This window comes from Aquarana catesbeiana, linkage group LG06, assembly GCF_042186555.1.
Source record: "Aquarana catesbeiana isolate 2022-GZ linkage group LG06, ASM4218655v1, whole genome shotgun sequence".
Lineage (NCBI taxonomy): Eukaryota > Metazoa > Chordata > Amphibia > Anura > Ranidae > Aquarana > Aquarana catesbeiana.
Window position 1 is genome coordinate 384829452 of NC_133329.1, and position 15991 is coordinate 384845442.

Here is a 15991-nt window from a genome sequence, read left to right on the forward strand (position 1 = left end):
TACCTTGTGCTGCTTCCGGGAAGAAGCTGGGAGCGGTGCTGGGAAGCAGAAAGTGCAGGGTTTGGAGGGGGGCCAGAGTGCTGGATCTGTAGGAGGAGTTCTGTGCTTTCTGCTGCCGACTGTTGAGATGGGGGGGGGGGGGGGGGGAACGAGCCTCTCCATGGCTGCACAGAGAAGCGCAGGATCTGAGGGTTCAAAAACAGGTGAAATGAGGCCACTGCAGGTTGTCTGCACCTGAAATGAAATATGAATGATCAGAGTCTCAAACTGATGTCAGATGAAGGCTGCATTTCCCCTCGAAGCCCATCGACACTGGCAGAATACTTCCGCGATCGGCGATATGATGGCGTGCGTTCCACAGAAGGCAGGAAATGGCGTCACTGGTTGTGTCGTGAGCCAGATATTGCGTTGACGCGTTTCGCCCCTCCTCCAGGGCGTCATCAAAGACATGTGGAGCCTGGAGAGTAGCTTTAAAGCTGATCTTCAGGTTATAGTGAAGATGGAATAGTTTGTATGGACCAAGCTTGTCCAAGCAAACTATATTCTTCTCTAACAGAAGCAGCGCTGTGTTGTGTTTCAGCAGTGGGATGGGAACTTCCATCCCACTCCCGCAACAAAATAGTCGGGCTGAGCAGCGTTCAGCCATTTACAGAGAGCTTTGTATTCTGTGAATGAATACAAAGCTTCCTCTGAGTTGAAAAATGGTCCCATCTTCTGCCCACCTCTTTGCCTCAGCCAATCGGAGGAAGCTTTGTATTCGTGGAATACAAAGCTCCCTGGTAATGGTTGAGCAGTGCATGGCCCGACTTCTTTTTTTTTTGCAGGAGCAGGCCGGAAGTCCCATTCCACTCCCGGAACGCAGCGCTTTATACTGTGTATAAGTGAGGCTACATGTATGACGCTGCATGTGTTAATGAGGGGAATAGTTCATTCAGACCTGATTGGTCTAAACCAGTGGCCGGATGCAGCTCTTTGCTTGCATTTATCCGGCCCTTGTGGCACTATTCCTTCCATTGACACCAAGGATGGGGCACTACTCCTCCCCTAATATTAAACATGGGGCACTATTCCTCCCCCCGACGCCAATGATGGGAGGGCACTATTCCTCCCCCCGACGCCAATGATGGGAGGGCACTATTCCCCCCCCCGACGCCAATGATGGGAGGGCACTATTCCTCCCCCCGACGCCAATGATGGGAGGGCACTATTCCTCCCCCCGACGCCAATGATGGGAGGGCACTATTCCTCCCCCCGACGCCAATGATGGGAGGGCACTATTCCTCCCCCCGACGCCAATGATGGGAGGGCACTATTCCTCCCCCCGACGCCAATGACGGGGGGGCACTATTCCTCCCCCCGTCGCCAATGACGGGGGGGCACTATTCCTCCCCCTGACGCCAATGATGGGGGGGCACTATTCCTCCCTCCCCACAGCGCCAATGATGGGGGGGGGGGGGGGGGGGAACGGGCACTATTCCTCCCTCCCCCCGACGCCAATGATGGGGGGGGGCACTATTCCTCCCCCCCCCGACGCCAATGATGGGGGGGCACTATTCCTCTCTCCCCCCCCCCCGACGCCAATGATGGGGGGCATTATTCCCTCCCCCTGACGCCAATGATGGGGGGGCGCCCTATTCCTCCCTCCCCCCGATGCCAATGATGGGGGGGGGGGGGCGCCCTATTCCTCCCTCCCCCTGACGCCAATGATGGGGGTGCGCCCTATTCCTCCCCCCGACGCCAATGATGGGGGTGCGCCCTATTCCTCCCCCCGACGCCAATGAGGGGGGGGGCCCTATTCCTCCCCCCGACGCCAATGACGGGGGGGGCACTATTCCTCCCCCTGACTCCAATGAATGGGGGGGGGGCACTATTCCTCCCCCTGACTCCAATGATGGGGGGGCACTATTCCTCCCCCTGACTCCAATGATGGGGGGGCACTATTCCTCCCCCCGACGCCAATGACGGGGGGGGCACTATTCCTCCCCCCGACGCCAATGACGGGGGGGCACTATTCCTCCCCCCGACGCCAATGACGGGGGGGCACTATTCCTCCCCCCGACGCCAATGACGGGGGGGGGGGGGCACTATTCCTCCCCCCGACGCCAATGACGGGGGGGGGCACTATTCCTCCCCCCGACGCCAATGATGGGGGGCACTATTTCTCCCTCCCCCCGACGCCAATGATGGGGGGGGCACTATTCCCCCCCCGACGCAAATGATGGGGGGGGGGCACTATTCCCCCCCCCCCCGACGCCAATGATGGGGGGGCACTATTCCTCCCCCCCCCCCCCCCGACGCCAATGATGGGGGGGCACTATTCCTCCCTCCCCCCGACGCCAATGATGGGGGGGCACTATTCCTCCCTCCCCCCGACGCCAATGATGGGGGGGGCACTATTCTTCCCTCCCCCCGACGCCAATGATGGGGGGGGCACTATTCCTCCCTCCCCCCGACGCCAATGATGGGGGGGGCACTATTCCTCCCTCCCCCGACGCCAATGATGGGGGGGCACTATTCCTCCTCCCCCCCGACACCAATGATGGGGGGGCACTATTCCTCCCCCCCCCCGACGCCAATGATGGGGGGGCACTATTCCTCCTCCTCCTCCTCCCCCCCCCGACGCCAATGATGGGGAGGGGGGGCACTATTCCTCCCTCCCCCCAACGGCAATGATGGGGAGGGGGGGCACTATTCCTCCCTTCCCCCGACACCAATGATGGGCGGGGCACTATTCCTCCCTCCCCCCGATGCCAATGATGAGGGGGCACTATTCCTCCCCCCTGACGCTGGGACGTTTTCTACTCCCACTGGCCTCAGTCCTTAAGGTCGGATTGAAAGTAAAGTGGCCCTTTGTTTGGAGACCCCTGGTCCAAACAAACTAATTAAACTTCACTAAAAATCGGAGTTCAGCTTTAAACAATAAAAACAAAACTTAAGTTTATTTTTGCCCTATTGCCATTTCTGTGTTTGTAGGTGACGGGTACACTTGCGGTCTTTTTTTTTTTTTTTTTTCTTTTTCAAACTAAAGTTTGCAAGTATTCTTTCTTAGGCATTCTACTCTTTTGTGTTTCAAAATCGCAAATCTGTATTAGCACACCCACCTTTCTGGTTTGGAATTCATGGTATATTGGAGTAATTACTCCTTGCTGAAAGCAAAAAATTTTTTTTTCTTTTCCATATCAATCCGCAAGCGAGATAAGCGCCGCAGTTTACTGACCCTTCATTGTGATTCTGTGAGCTGTGAAATAGCTGCCTATTTTCTAAAAGGAAAACGTTTTGAAGCTCTGAATTCTTTTATGAACGCTTGCAGTTTTAATATGGGCTCTTCTAGATAAAAGAAACTTGTTTGTCAGCGGAGGGTCTTGATCAATGAAAAAATATGCCAACCACCGCTTAAGGATGGTGCGTCTGCATCACCTCACTGACTGACTACTCAGCGAGGGAGCGTCATTTATTGTGCTTTTAGGACGAAAGCTTAAATCCATTAGTGAATGTTTGTGTTGCACATTGTTCTAAGCTTGGCTAGGCCTCACACAGGGCCGGTGAAAAGCCCAGGAGCCCAAGTAAGAGGAGGTTACATCTGCCATCGAGTTTCTTTCTTAATGTTTTCTGATGAGGTTAGAAGAATAAATTGTTCACCAGGTCCTTTTAATGTTGACTTTTTTTCTAGTCAGCCTGTTTCAGACTAAAGTGATTCTAAAGGTTGGAATTAAAGAGCGACACATGTCCACTGACACCCACCATCCCATTCGATCCTGTCCACCAAAAACAGACGGATGGTGGTCCTATTCCCCATCCGTCCATTGGATATGATGGAAACTGACAGGCGCAATTCGTTTCCATCATATTGCCCTATAGAAGAGAGCAGGATTGTGTCCATGTCTGTTTTGCGGAGCAGACACGAACCTGTCATCCACCTGCTCAGCGGAGAGATCCCCCCCCAATGAGCAAGCGGATTCAGCTTGGGAGCAGCTCCTGTGTAAAAGGGGCCTTATGCTTACCTTCTACTTTTTTTGGGTCCCCAGCCGGCTGTTCTGACCCCTCCTCTCCCACCCCTGATTGGGGGGGGGGTCCTGGCTCCTAATCTCCCACCCAGCTCCGCCTAGTGCCCCCATAGCAAGCCTCTTGCTATAGGGGCGCCTGAACAGGCTCGCTCCCCAGCCATTCCTTCTGTGTATGGACATTGTCTATTCACACACAGCGTGGCTCGGCCCTGTTCTCTTATTGGCTCAGTGGCTGTCATTGACAGCAGCGGGAGCCAGTGGCTGAAAATAACTGCTGCTGCGCTCATGCACATTACTGGATCGAGATGGGGCTTGGGTAAGTATAGGGGGGAGGGGCTGCACCCAGAAGGGTTTTCACCTTCTGCCTTCAGAACCACTTTAAGTAGAAGTAAATCTGCTTTAAAACAAGGCCTTACTGACTTATAGCTGCACGCAGTGTGGAGCAAGTCCTCCTCAATGTTCCTGGCAGAATCAATAAAGTCCTTTTTTAAAGTACATGTAACCAAGAACCGTTTTTGCATTAAGAATAGAGTAGGGGACGATTAAAACCACTGACAAGCATTTGCAATATGTCTCTCTTTAGGGAATTTTGTCTTCACATGCTGTACTGTAGGATCAACAGAAAGTAAGATCTTTTTCAATGCGAGGAAAATCCCCACCTAGACATTTGTTATAGGATCAAGTGCCTCCATTGAGAAATTCCTTTTGTTCCTGTTGTGGCAACTCAAAATTTTGGATATGTTCTCCCTTGTGTCCAGGTGAGAACAGGATGCAAGGGAGAGTTTCCTTGCATTGACTTCCATGCGAGTGGGTCCATAGATCAAGTTTACACAAACGTTCCCTTAAATCGTGGCAAAATCAGGCGACTTAAGTCGCAGCAATGTGAAAGGGGCCTAAAGAATATGTAAACCCAACATTTCATATTTCTGATATGTGCTAGCTGTACCATGTCCTTGTATGAAAAAGTATCCTGTTCTCTTTGTATTTCTTGCATTGTGTGAAATCCCTGGTGATCCTACCAGTCCCTCTGCTTTCCTGTTACAAAACTGACCACACTAGGCATGAGTACAGCATGGGCAGTTTTCTGGCTGTGCTGAGAACTCCACCTGCTCTCCTCCAATGATCAGACTTGTCCTGACACTCCCCCACCCCCCCTTGTCTCGCACAGGCTTTCACCTAGAAGACCAGTGTGCTGCTGTTTCTCCTTCCCCAGCTCCCTGAGCTCCTTGTACAGCTGAGAGCAGAGGGAAAAAAATATTTATAACGTTTTTATATCTATACACAAATGTTTTGCCTTTCATTTCTGTTTTAAAATGAATGGGTTGTTGTACAAGGTGAGGGTTTACATATACGTTTAACGCATGTGTTGTAAAATGAGAGCCTAATAGAAACTTCTGCGGAGAGATAAAGGTAGGCTGCCATTGCTGAACTTCAATTATGAAATTTAAAATGGCCTTCTAGGTGGGCGACTCCCAAGTGCCGAAGCCAATGGATCAGCATAAGGCTAGCCATACATTAATATTAATATGTATGGCTAAACGGGGGCTTCAGAGGGGCTAAATGAGAGAAATCGGTGGATTCCCCCATCCAATCTAAGCAGCCTGGATGGGGGAAATCTCACCACTGCTCCTGCAGTGACTACATCTGATTGGCTACAGTCACTGTTGGACTACGAATGTTTGGCCCAGCTCTGGGTGGTGCCACAGGGGGGCCACCCACGGCTTGAATTTTGACCCATTATTGGCCAACATAACCGTGGGGCGTGATTGTTTTTTTTTTTTTATAGCTGTGGCAGGTTACGCATTTTCCCCAATACGGGTTAACGTGAAATGGTCAGGATGAAGGTTGTACTTTGTTGAAGGGCCTTTGTAGTCATAGTTTTTGTATAATTATTACTGTTCCTACATACAACATAGTAAATTGCTACCTGCGTGGAACGCGCTCACTTTGTGGGTGGCTGTCTATAGCTGATAAGGACATTATTTGGCCTGGAGTGCAGCCTAATCATCCCAGACACTTGGTTTTAACCCAGATTTGGTTTAGATGTTTTCCCGAATAAAGGGCAATAATGTTTATCGCAGACTTGTTTTGTCATCTTTATTCCAGTGTTTCCTTTAATCAAAGCCTCCGGAATTAATCTGCATAAATTATGATCAGATTGTTGTGCAAACATATACTTTCTAGTTTGAGTGCGTGGGTTCTTATTTTCCTCCGTTCTATCTGCCTTTGAACATCCAAACACTTTCAGAATACTGAGGGGGGGGGGGTGTAATTTGCTAGCACAATGGGGAATGGAACTATTAAAGAGATACTATTGTTAAAAAAAAAAAATAGCCAATATAATACAGGCATTAGTATATCTACATGTAATTTTTTTTTTTTTTTTTAAAGTCAGCAGCTACAAACACTGTAGCTGCTGACTTTAAATAAGTAGACTTACCTGTCCTTGGTGCCGCGATGTTGGCCGCCCGAGGCCGACCCGTCCCTCAGCTCTTGGGTCCCAGCACTGCCATCCCAGGTAAGGGAAAAACAGGCAGTGGAGCCTTGCGGCTTCGCTGCCAGTTTCCTACTGCGCATGCGCGAGTGGCGCTCTGTGAATGGCCCCGTGGTTTTCTGGAAACACAAAGTTCCCAGAAGACAACGGGGCCGCTCACCGAGGAGCAGAACACGCCGCGGAATAGGAAGAGGCAGATTAGGAAGACTGCCTAGCAACAAGGGTTCAGGTAAGTTTTTTTTTTTTTTCAAATGTTTTTTTTATTTTAATTTTTTAAAGATTTTTGGTGCAATATTATTTTTTTTTTTTTTTTTTTTTTTTTTTTTTTTTTTTTTTTTTTTAGGGTGGCCCTCCATTTTAATATGAATCAGTTCCTTTCTGCTCGCATAACATTTGGCCAAAATATTTATTTTTTTTCCTTACTGTGTCTGTCTTGTTGCTAGGGTGTCCCTTCTAATCTGCTGTTTCCAGGCTGCGGCAATATACGTCATATCCTGCGGCGCCTATGCTCCTGAGGAGATGTTTCATCATTCCCAGGAGTCGGTGGGCATCGCCGCAGGATTGGTTGCCATAACAACGGAGCGGGCCCTTCCTCCTTCTGATGGCATCCAGACACAATCTGCTCTATGCCCTGTCTAGATTGCGCTTGCGTGAGATCGGGAGGTGCATGCTGGGTAGCCAGCAGCATCTTATCCCGGAAGAGAGTGCTAGCGGGCTTCACGTGCCCACAATCAAGATGGAAGCGCTCAGGAAGATGAAAACGAAGTTATGTCAATTCTAAAAATGATGTACTCAAACTGGGATTGCATTATAGAGATGATTTGCTGTATATTATTTTTAGAAGTAGAGGGGATGCTGGGAAAAGAAGAGAAATGTGGCGGAACTCTGCTTTCTAGATTGTAAGCTCTGACGAGCAGAGCCCTCTGATCCCTCCTGTATTTGTATTGGAAGTGTACTGTCTGCCCTCATGTTGTAAAGCACAACCTGTTGGCGCTGTATAAATCCTGTATAATAATAATAATTTAACATCTAAAGGTTTTGGTTTGTTAATTACGATATATAGCATCAGACCTTGGCCAATAGCCATTTTCTTGAGGTGCCAGGCAAACCTACCCGGTTGTCATGTCCCTTACTTCTAAGTAATACATGTTGGAAGCAAACCTATATGTGTAGAGCAGGGGTCTCAAAATATACCTGAGGGCCACATGACAAGTTTTCATATCCCATGGGGGGGGCCGCATGCAAACTTTCACGCTTCAAAAACAAACAACTATATACAGTTATAGTTACTGCTTGCTGCCAGATGCTTGGCGGAGTTTGCTCTGTGTTAGATGAGCCACGTTTGCTTTAACCACTTCACCCCCGGAAGATTTGGCTGCTGGATGACCAGGCCATTTTTTGCGATTCGGCACTGCGTCGCTTTAACTGACAATTGCGCGGTCGTGCGACGCTGCACCCAAACAAAACTGACGTCCTAACTCCCCCCACCCCCCCAAATAGAGCTTTCTTTGGTGGTATTTTGTCCTTTTTGCTATAATAAATTCCTTTTGCTTTTAAAAAAAAAAAAAAAAATTCTCAGTTTAGGCCGATATGTATTCATATTTTTGGTAAAAAAAATTGCAATAAGCGTATATTGATTGGCTTGCGCATAAGTTATAGCGTCTACAAAATGGGGGAAAGATTTATAGCATATTTTTTTTTTTTTCTTCTAGTAATGGCGGTGATCTGCGATTTTTATCGGGACTGCAACATTATGGCGGACACATCGGACACACACTTCCCTGTTCTGAGAGGAGTGACAGATCGTGAGTTCCCATTGGCTGGGATCCACGATCCGTCAGTTCCCTCCCCCTTCAGTTTGAATCGCCTCCCAGGGAACAGTTAACCCCTTGATCGCCCCCCTAGTGTTAACCCCTTTCCTGCCAGTGACATTTTTACAGTAATCAATGCATTTTTATAGCGCTGATCGCTGTATTAATGCCAATGGTCCCAAAAATGTGTCAAAATGGTCCGATGTGTCCGCCATAATGTCGCAGTGACAATAAAAATTGCAGTTCGCTGCCATTACTAGTAAAAAAAAAACAAAATAAAAATGCTATAAATGTGTCCCCTATTTTGTAGATGCTATAACTTTTGCGCAAACTTATCAATATACGCTTATTGCGTTTTTTTTTTTTTTTTCCTTTCAAAATTATGTAGAATACATATCTGCCTAAACTGAGGAAAAAACTTGCTTTTTAAAAAAAAAAAAAAAAAAGTAATGGGGATATTTATTATACCAAAAAGTACAAAATATTGTATTTTTTTTTCAAAATTGTTGCTTTTTTTGTTTATATTGCAAAAAACGCAGAGGCGATCAAATACCACCAAAAGAAAGCTCTATTTTTGTGTGTGGGGGGGGGGGGGCATCACTTTTGTTTGGGTGCAACGTCGCACGGCCGCGCAATTGTCAGTTAAAGCGACGCAGTGCCGAATCGCAAAAAAGTGCTCTGGTCAGGAAGGGGGTAAAATCTTCCGGGGCTGAAGCGGTTAAGGTGAATGCTTTCACATTGTCAAAAGCCACAGTGACAAATTTGGTTTGGGCCCTTCAGATTCAGTTTGTTCAGCACCTGTGTCATATCAACCAAAAAAATGCGAAGTCCATGATCCACTTGGGATCATCAAGTTCAGGAACATCCATCAGAAATGTATTGATTTCCTTCATTAGTTCAAAAAAACCTCTTTCTTTGCTCAACCAGCGTATCTCTGTAAAGTACAGGATATCAACATAAGCTGCTCCAATTTCCTCCAAAAAAGCACAAACTTGGCGGTGCTGTAAGCCCCTTGACCTGATTCAATTAATACATTTCACCACAACTGGCATAACATTGTCAACTTTCAAGCATTTGCTGCAAAGTGCCTGTTGAATAATGCAGTGTAAAGCAATAGCGGGATCTGCATTCTCTTCTTCCAGTTTTCTTTGTATCAGAGCCACTAGGGCCATTTCTTTTGCCAGTCATTGATGGGATCTGTGGTTATTCCAACCAATTTATCCCAAGGCAGGGCAGTACAATCGATTACATCAGAGATGCTGAAATATGTTGCTGCCTGTCCATGCATTGCAATTTTTCAGCAAGTCTTCAGTCATTGCCGACCAGCCGCCGTCATTTTACTGCGGCAGGTTGGCACGATCCCGTGAGCCGACATAGATTTACGTCGGCTTGCGGGATCGGGATAGTAGGCGCGCACTCGCTGCACAGTGGGGGTGCCGATGCTCGTGGCCGGCGGTCGTCGCGTCCGGCCACGAGCATCGGCACCCCCCCCTGTGCAGCGATGACCGCTAGCCACGAGCGCTCATGGGCATTAAAGAAGCAGAACAGGGACGCGTGTGTGTAAGTAAATACACAAATCTCTGTTTTGTGAGGCATGACAGATCGTGAATTCCTATTAGCTAGGAACCAAAATCTGTCATCCCCTCTAGGTCAGTCTCCTCCCCCCTACAGTTAGAAACACACCTAGGGAACACGGTTAACCCCTTGATCGCCCCCTAGTATTAACTTTCTTCCCTGCCAGTGACATTTTTACAGTAATCGGTGCATTTTTATAGCACTGATCGCTGTATAAATGCCAATGGTCCCAAAAGTGTTCGATGTGTCGTCCGCCATAATGTTGCAGTCCCGATAAAAGTCGCAGATCGACACCATTACTAGTAAAAGAAAAAAAAAAAAAATGCTATAAATCTATCCCCTGTTTTGTAGACACGAAAACTTTTACGCAAAAGCAATCAATACACGCTTATTGCGATTTTTTTTTTTTTCCCAAAAATATGAAGAAGAATACATATCGGCCTAAACTGAGAAAAAATTAGCTTTTTTTTTTTTTAAAAAAAGTGGATATTTATTATAGCAAAAAGTACAAAATATTTAGTTTTTTCAAAATTGTTGCTCTTTTTGTGTTTTATAGCGCAAAAAAATAAAAACCGCAGAGGTGATCAAATACCACCAAAAGAAAGCTCTATTTGTGGGGGAAAAAAAGGGCATCAATTTTGTTTGGGTGCAACGTCGTACGACCGCGCAATTGTCAGTTAAAGCGACGCAGTGCCGAATCGCAAAAAATGGCCCGGTTATTCAGCAACCAAATCTTCCGGGGGTGAAGTGGTTAATTCCTCTGACAAATGCAGCAAGCTGAGCGGTGTCATTTATGTCGGCGCTCCCATCAAGAGCCAGTGAATAGAAACAGAACTTTGTACCTTTTATCGCACAATTGATCATATATATTATCTGACAACTCACTGATCCGCTCTCCTCTGTATTTGCCGATAGGCTGATGTTTCTGAACAGATTTGCCTTCTCAGGACAAAGGATATCGGCAACCTTTACCATGCAATCTTTAAGAAACTGCCCTTCAGTAAATGGCTTTCCAGCTTTTGCAACTTGCTCACACACCACATAACTAGCCTCAACTGCTGCATCACATTACTTTTTTGCACGCTTAGAGATTTTGCTGCACGGACAGTGATTTCTAAAGTTCTCCTTTTCTTCTCCCTCATACTTTGCATAGTGATCAGCATGTTTAGTATTATAATGCCGCTTAAGGTTCTAATCTTTCAGAACAGCAACCTTTTCATTGCAGATCAGGAAAGTAGCCGTCTTATTAAACTCCACAAAAAAATAATCACTTGTCCACCTCTCTTGAAATTTCCTCTGTTCAGCATCAACTTTTCTTTTAGATTTAACGGACATGATTATGGCGTATTACAAGGTCAGAGAAGATTGTCCACTTCCAGATGTAATTTGCACTTTGTGCAATACAAGCTAAGGATATTAATAAAAAGAAAAACATATGTCAGTAATCACTGTGTAATATTATCATTACACAATGTGTGTATATTTGTGTGCTGAGCTTACAGTTCTCCTTCTGAGAACTATTAACCCCCAGTACTGATGTCAGTAAATGCATTACTAAGCCCAGCACTGGTGTCAAGACGCATTATTAAACCCAGCATTACTCCCCCCACACACTGCACAAATGCCACCCCCCCACTGCACAAATGCCACCCCCCCACTGCACAAATGCCACCCCCCCACTGCACAAATGCCACCCCCCCACTGCACAAATGCCACCCCCCCACTGCACAAATGCCACCGCACACTGCACAAATGCCACCCCCCACTGCACAAATGCCACCCCCCACTGCACACATGCCACCCCCCCACTGCACACTGCACACATGCCACCCCCCCACTGCACACTGCACAAATGCCACCCCCCACTGCACACATGCCACCCCCCCACTGCACACTGCACACATGCCACCCCCCCACTGCACACTGCACAAATGCCACCCCCCACTGCACACTGCACAAATGCCACTGCACACTGCACAAATGCCACCGCACACTGCACAAATGCCACCCCCCACCGCACACTGCACAAATGCCACCCCCCACCGCACACTGCACAAATGCCACCCCCCACCGCACACTGCACAAATGCCCCCCCCCACACACACACACACACTGCACAAATGCCACCCCCCACCGCACACTGCACAAATGCCACCCCCCCACACACTGCACAAATGCCCCCCCCCACACACACACACACACTGCACAAATGCCAACCCCCCACACGCACTGCACAAATGCCAACCCCCCACACGCACTGCACAAATGCCAACCCCCCACACACACTGCACAAATGCCAACCCCCCACACACACTGCACAAATGCCAACCCCCCACACACACTGCACAAATGGCCCCCACACACAAATTTATACCGCAGTCACCCCACTAAGGTCTTTGCTCAGCCTCCATGTGATGGCTCACTTACCTCTCCTCCTGGCAGTCAGCTGGTGACCTGATAGTCTGCCTCCCGTCTCTCCTCTCCTCCTGTCAGCCCCTGGCTTTAACACATGCCTTAGTGCCAAAGGCACCCAGAGAACGATACAATGTCCCACCCTGAGGTGGCAGCAGGACCCTGGATCCGGGGGTCTGGTCAATCATCAGTGCCTAGATGGGTGGGGCGATGGGCAAATCCTTCCGCCGCTCCTTCCTCCGCTCTGTTCCCATTCTGGGCTGCAGCAGCGGAGAGGACAAGGGAGATGGCGCCTCCCCCTCTGCGGTGTCTGGCTGCAGTGCAAACCCAACCAGGATCGGCCCTGCCATTTGTAACCAGTCCGCGGGCCGGTACTTTGAGATCCCTGGTTTAGAACATTTTAAAGATTCAAGTTATTTTAGAGTCTGGATCCTACCTGCAGAGAGGCCGCCATCTAAAATGTCTGTAGGTAGCCTGGCGACTGTTACTTTAAATAAAAAATGCAGATGATGGTATGACACGCAGGAACCCAGAGGAGCCAACACATCTTTTTAGCAAAGCATCTCCCGACATAGATACAGCTAAGCACATTTCCAAATTTATCAAGAAATAGTCTATTGGGAAGTTACTCATTTTGCCACCTACCGGCCACAACTCAAAGCTGTATTAAACCCATAACCAAAAATGAAATATATTGCAGCTTACCACTCATTAGGGGGGTGTGTGTGTGTGTGTGTGTGTGTGTGTGTGTGTGTGTGTGTGTTTTTTTTGTTTTGTTTTTTTTCACTTCAGTCCCTACCATCAAGGAGCTTACAATCTAAGGTCCCTAACACACATTCATACAAGGGCCAATTTAGACAGGATCCATCCAGTTAACCTATCAGTATGTATTTGGAGTGTGAGAGGAAACCAGAGTACCCGGAAGAAACCTGCACAGGGAGAACATGCAAACTTCATATGTATGTATTGATATCTAAGGCCCAATTTCCTTGTCACTACTCTTGAAAATGTCCCCTCCCCTTGCTCTTGTTTGGTTTATGTGTTAAACCTTTATCCTCTTTCATCCCTGCATTCCCGGAGTGCAGGGCCATTCTGGCAAAGCTAAAGCGGGTAGGCAGAGGCTTGCTTGTCCTTCCCTGCCTCCTGAACATTAATATTGGCCAATGAGGCAGCCCACCATAATGACTGGCCAATAGAAATGTGCTGGAGGGCCATGGACAAGCTCTGCCACTCCTTGGAGGAAGAAGTTTGGATGACCTCAAACACCACCATGTATGATGTGTGTGGCACAGACAAGAGAATATTCTGTTCAGAGGAAAGAAAATTGTGTGAAATTGATGGAGTTGTTTTATTTGATTCTATGGAAATGTTTTTTTTTGTTTTTTTTTTTGTAGAGTTCCTCTTTAAATATAACAAAGTGTAATAGAACAAAACAAGTGTGCCTCTTTCATGTTGCATGATTTTTTTTTTTTTCTCTCTCTTCCTCAGATTCTCGTTCATCTGGGCCTCCTAACAAAGGAATCTGGTTTCAAGATAGCTGAAAATGCATTCAGTGGAGGGCCGCTCGGCGAATTAGTCCAATGGAGTGACTTAATTACATCTCTTTACTTACTGGGCCATGATGTCAGGATTTCAGCTTCAATAGCTGAGCTGAAAGAGTAAGAAGATTACTTTCAACATTAAAACCGACTCTGAACGCACAGCGACTGTAGACACGTTCTCAGTGTGTGTTATTTGTCAGGGGGAGAAGCAGCAGAGTATTCCGGTGACTAATTGTGTTTAAGAAGATTACTTTTATTTCTGCACTATGTTTTCAGTATTGTTGGATATTTAATTTTTCCTGTTTGGTTCTTTTCTGGAAATCCAAATCTTTTATTAGTATTAAAAATAACCTGGAGAATGCAACATTAGCATGCAGGCACAGGCCCTGTTATGTTATAGAATGCATTTTTATCCCCTCCCACTTGTCTTGTATTAAAAATATAGCACTGCAGCTAGGGTTGCCACCTGTCTAGGATTCACCCGGACAGTCCAGGTTTTGAATGTGTCTGAGTTTCAGCTCGCCTGAAACCTGGACACATTATTCAGATCAGACTGTGGCTCCCCAAGTAACCCAAGTTCTACAACCACCTAGTGCATAGATGTGCACACAGGCAGCACAAATTGCCCCCATGGATGGGAGAGGAGAGAGGGGACTTGATCTGCTCATCCTCCTCTGACCACTACCCTTCTGTGTCTGCCCACCCACATGCCAATCCACAACATGCTGTGCCTCAGAAAAAGGATGTGTGGATGGGAAATTTGAAGCCCAGCAGCCGGCAGATACATCCTGCATGAAAGGTGCTGATGCCTGAGCCTCCAACCTTTGGGTGAGTGAGCTCACCATCCAATGTCTGTGACTGAAGTCTCCCTTCCTTCCTTCCTCCTTCCCCCTTTCCCTTTCCCTTTCCCTTTCCCTTTCCCTTTCCCTTTCCCTTTCCCTTTCCCTTTCCCTTTCCCTTTCCCTTTCCCTTTCCCTTTCCCTTTCCCTTTCCCTTTCCCTTTCCCTTTCCCTTTCCCTTTCCTTCCTGCCTTCCCTTCCCTTCCCTCCTGCCTCTGAGTGAGTGAGTACACTAAGGTAAGGGGGACTCTGATGTAGGGTACTCTGCAGACTTTGGTGTAAGGGAATCCTGATTAAAGGGGGAATGCTGGGAACTCTGTAAGTGGGGGTTTTGGTGAGCAGAAACCCCCTTACATCAGAGTTCCCCTTTACACCCAGTCCACAGCACTTCCCCTTTAAAAAAAAAAAAATTGCTGCGAGGCGCTAAAGTTTTCGGGTTTGGCTTGAAGAAAAGGTTGCAACCCTAACTACAACCAGTGTTAATTTTGTAATTGAAAATATTTTTGTTGATTAAATGAAGTATGGGATTGATTATTTTAGAATCATACTTACCTTGGTGGATACTGCATCTGTCCCCCGCTGGCTCAAAGGCTGACAACCGAGCGATCATTAACGTGGCTTTAAACCTGAGATGTGAACAAAGCATATCCCTCTATACTTAGTGTGTACTTTTCTCTATCCAGAGCACTAAGTGTCTTTTCTGTCTGCAGCCTCTGTTCCTTTGCCATGAGCCTGAGTCACTTCTGACAAGTTTTCATGACACCAAGAGATAAAATGGTGACACTGGAGGGAGCTCCAGCACACATCCTGTGATTGACACTCAGCTCTGTTCCTGTATGCTGTGGGGGGGAGTGTCCTTTCCCTCCAATCAGATCCCACTGAGACCTGCTGTGCAAGTTTCAGACAGGTCAGGCAAGCTGCATAAATTCCGCACTTTGAATTGCTGTAGAGAATAGGAGAGGTCAGTCACTTCACTTAAAACAGATGACATCGCAGTTATCTGGACCTGTGTGGATAGTCGTCATTGAATGTATCCATTAGTAACATCCTCAGCACACTGATCAGTTGTAAGCAACTTGTTGGCTGCGTAGGTAGCGGCTAAATATTTTATTTGTGGTCAACACCATTGTGCAGTTATACACACAGCTGATTGTTCTCATGAGATGACAAATCTGTGCATTACTTTCATTAAACAAGCCAGTGAGTTCAGTGATTTCAGATTGTTGTAAGCTGGAAAATCACAGCAATCTGTTTCCTTTTTTCTTTATAGAAATATAAAATAAAAAAAACCTGAAACATACTACCATAACGGAAC

At 47.3% G+C, this 15991-nt stretch overlaps 1 protein-coding gene across 2 annotated transcripts in view; it reads left to right on the forward strand.

The window, feature by feature from the left end:
• MGAT5 (alpha-1,6-mannosylglycoprotein 6-beta-N-acetylglucosaminyltransferase) overlaps window positions 1–15991 on the forward strand; it is a 225950-nt gene that overhangs the window by 132175 nt on the left and 77784 nt on the right. For both annotated transcript variants that reach the window (XM_073634279.1, XM_073634278.1), the window contains exon 8: window positions 13785–13954. In XM_073634279.1, the coding sequence (XP_073490380.1) occupies window positions 13785–13954 (170 nt within the window). The remainder of the gene's footprint in view (window positions 1–13784; window positions 13955–15991) is intronic.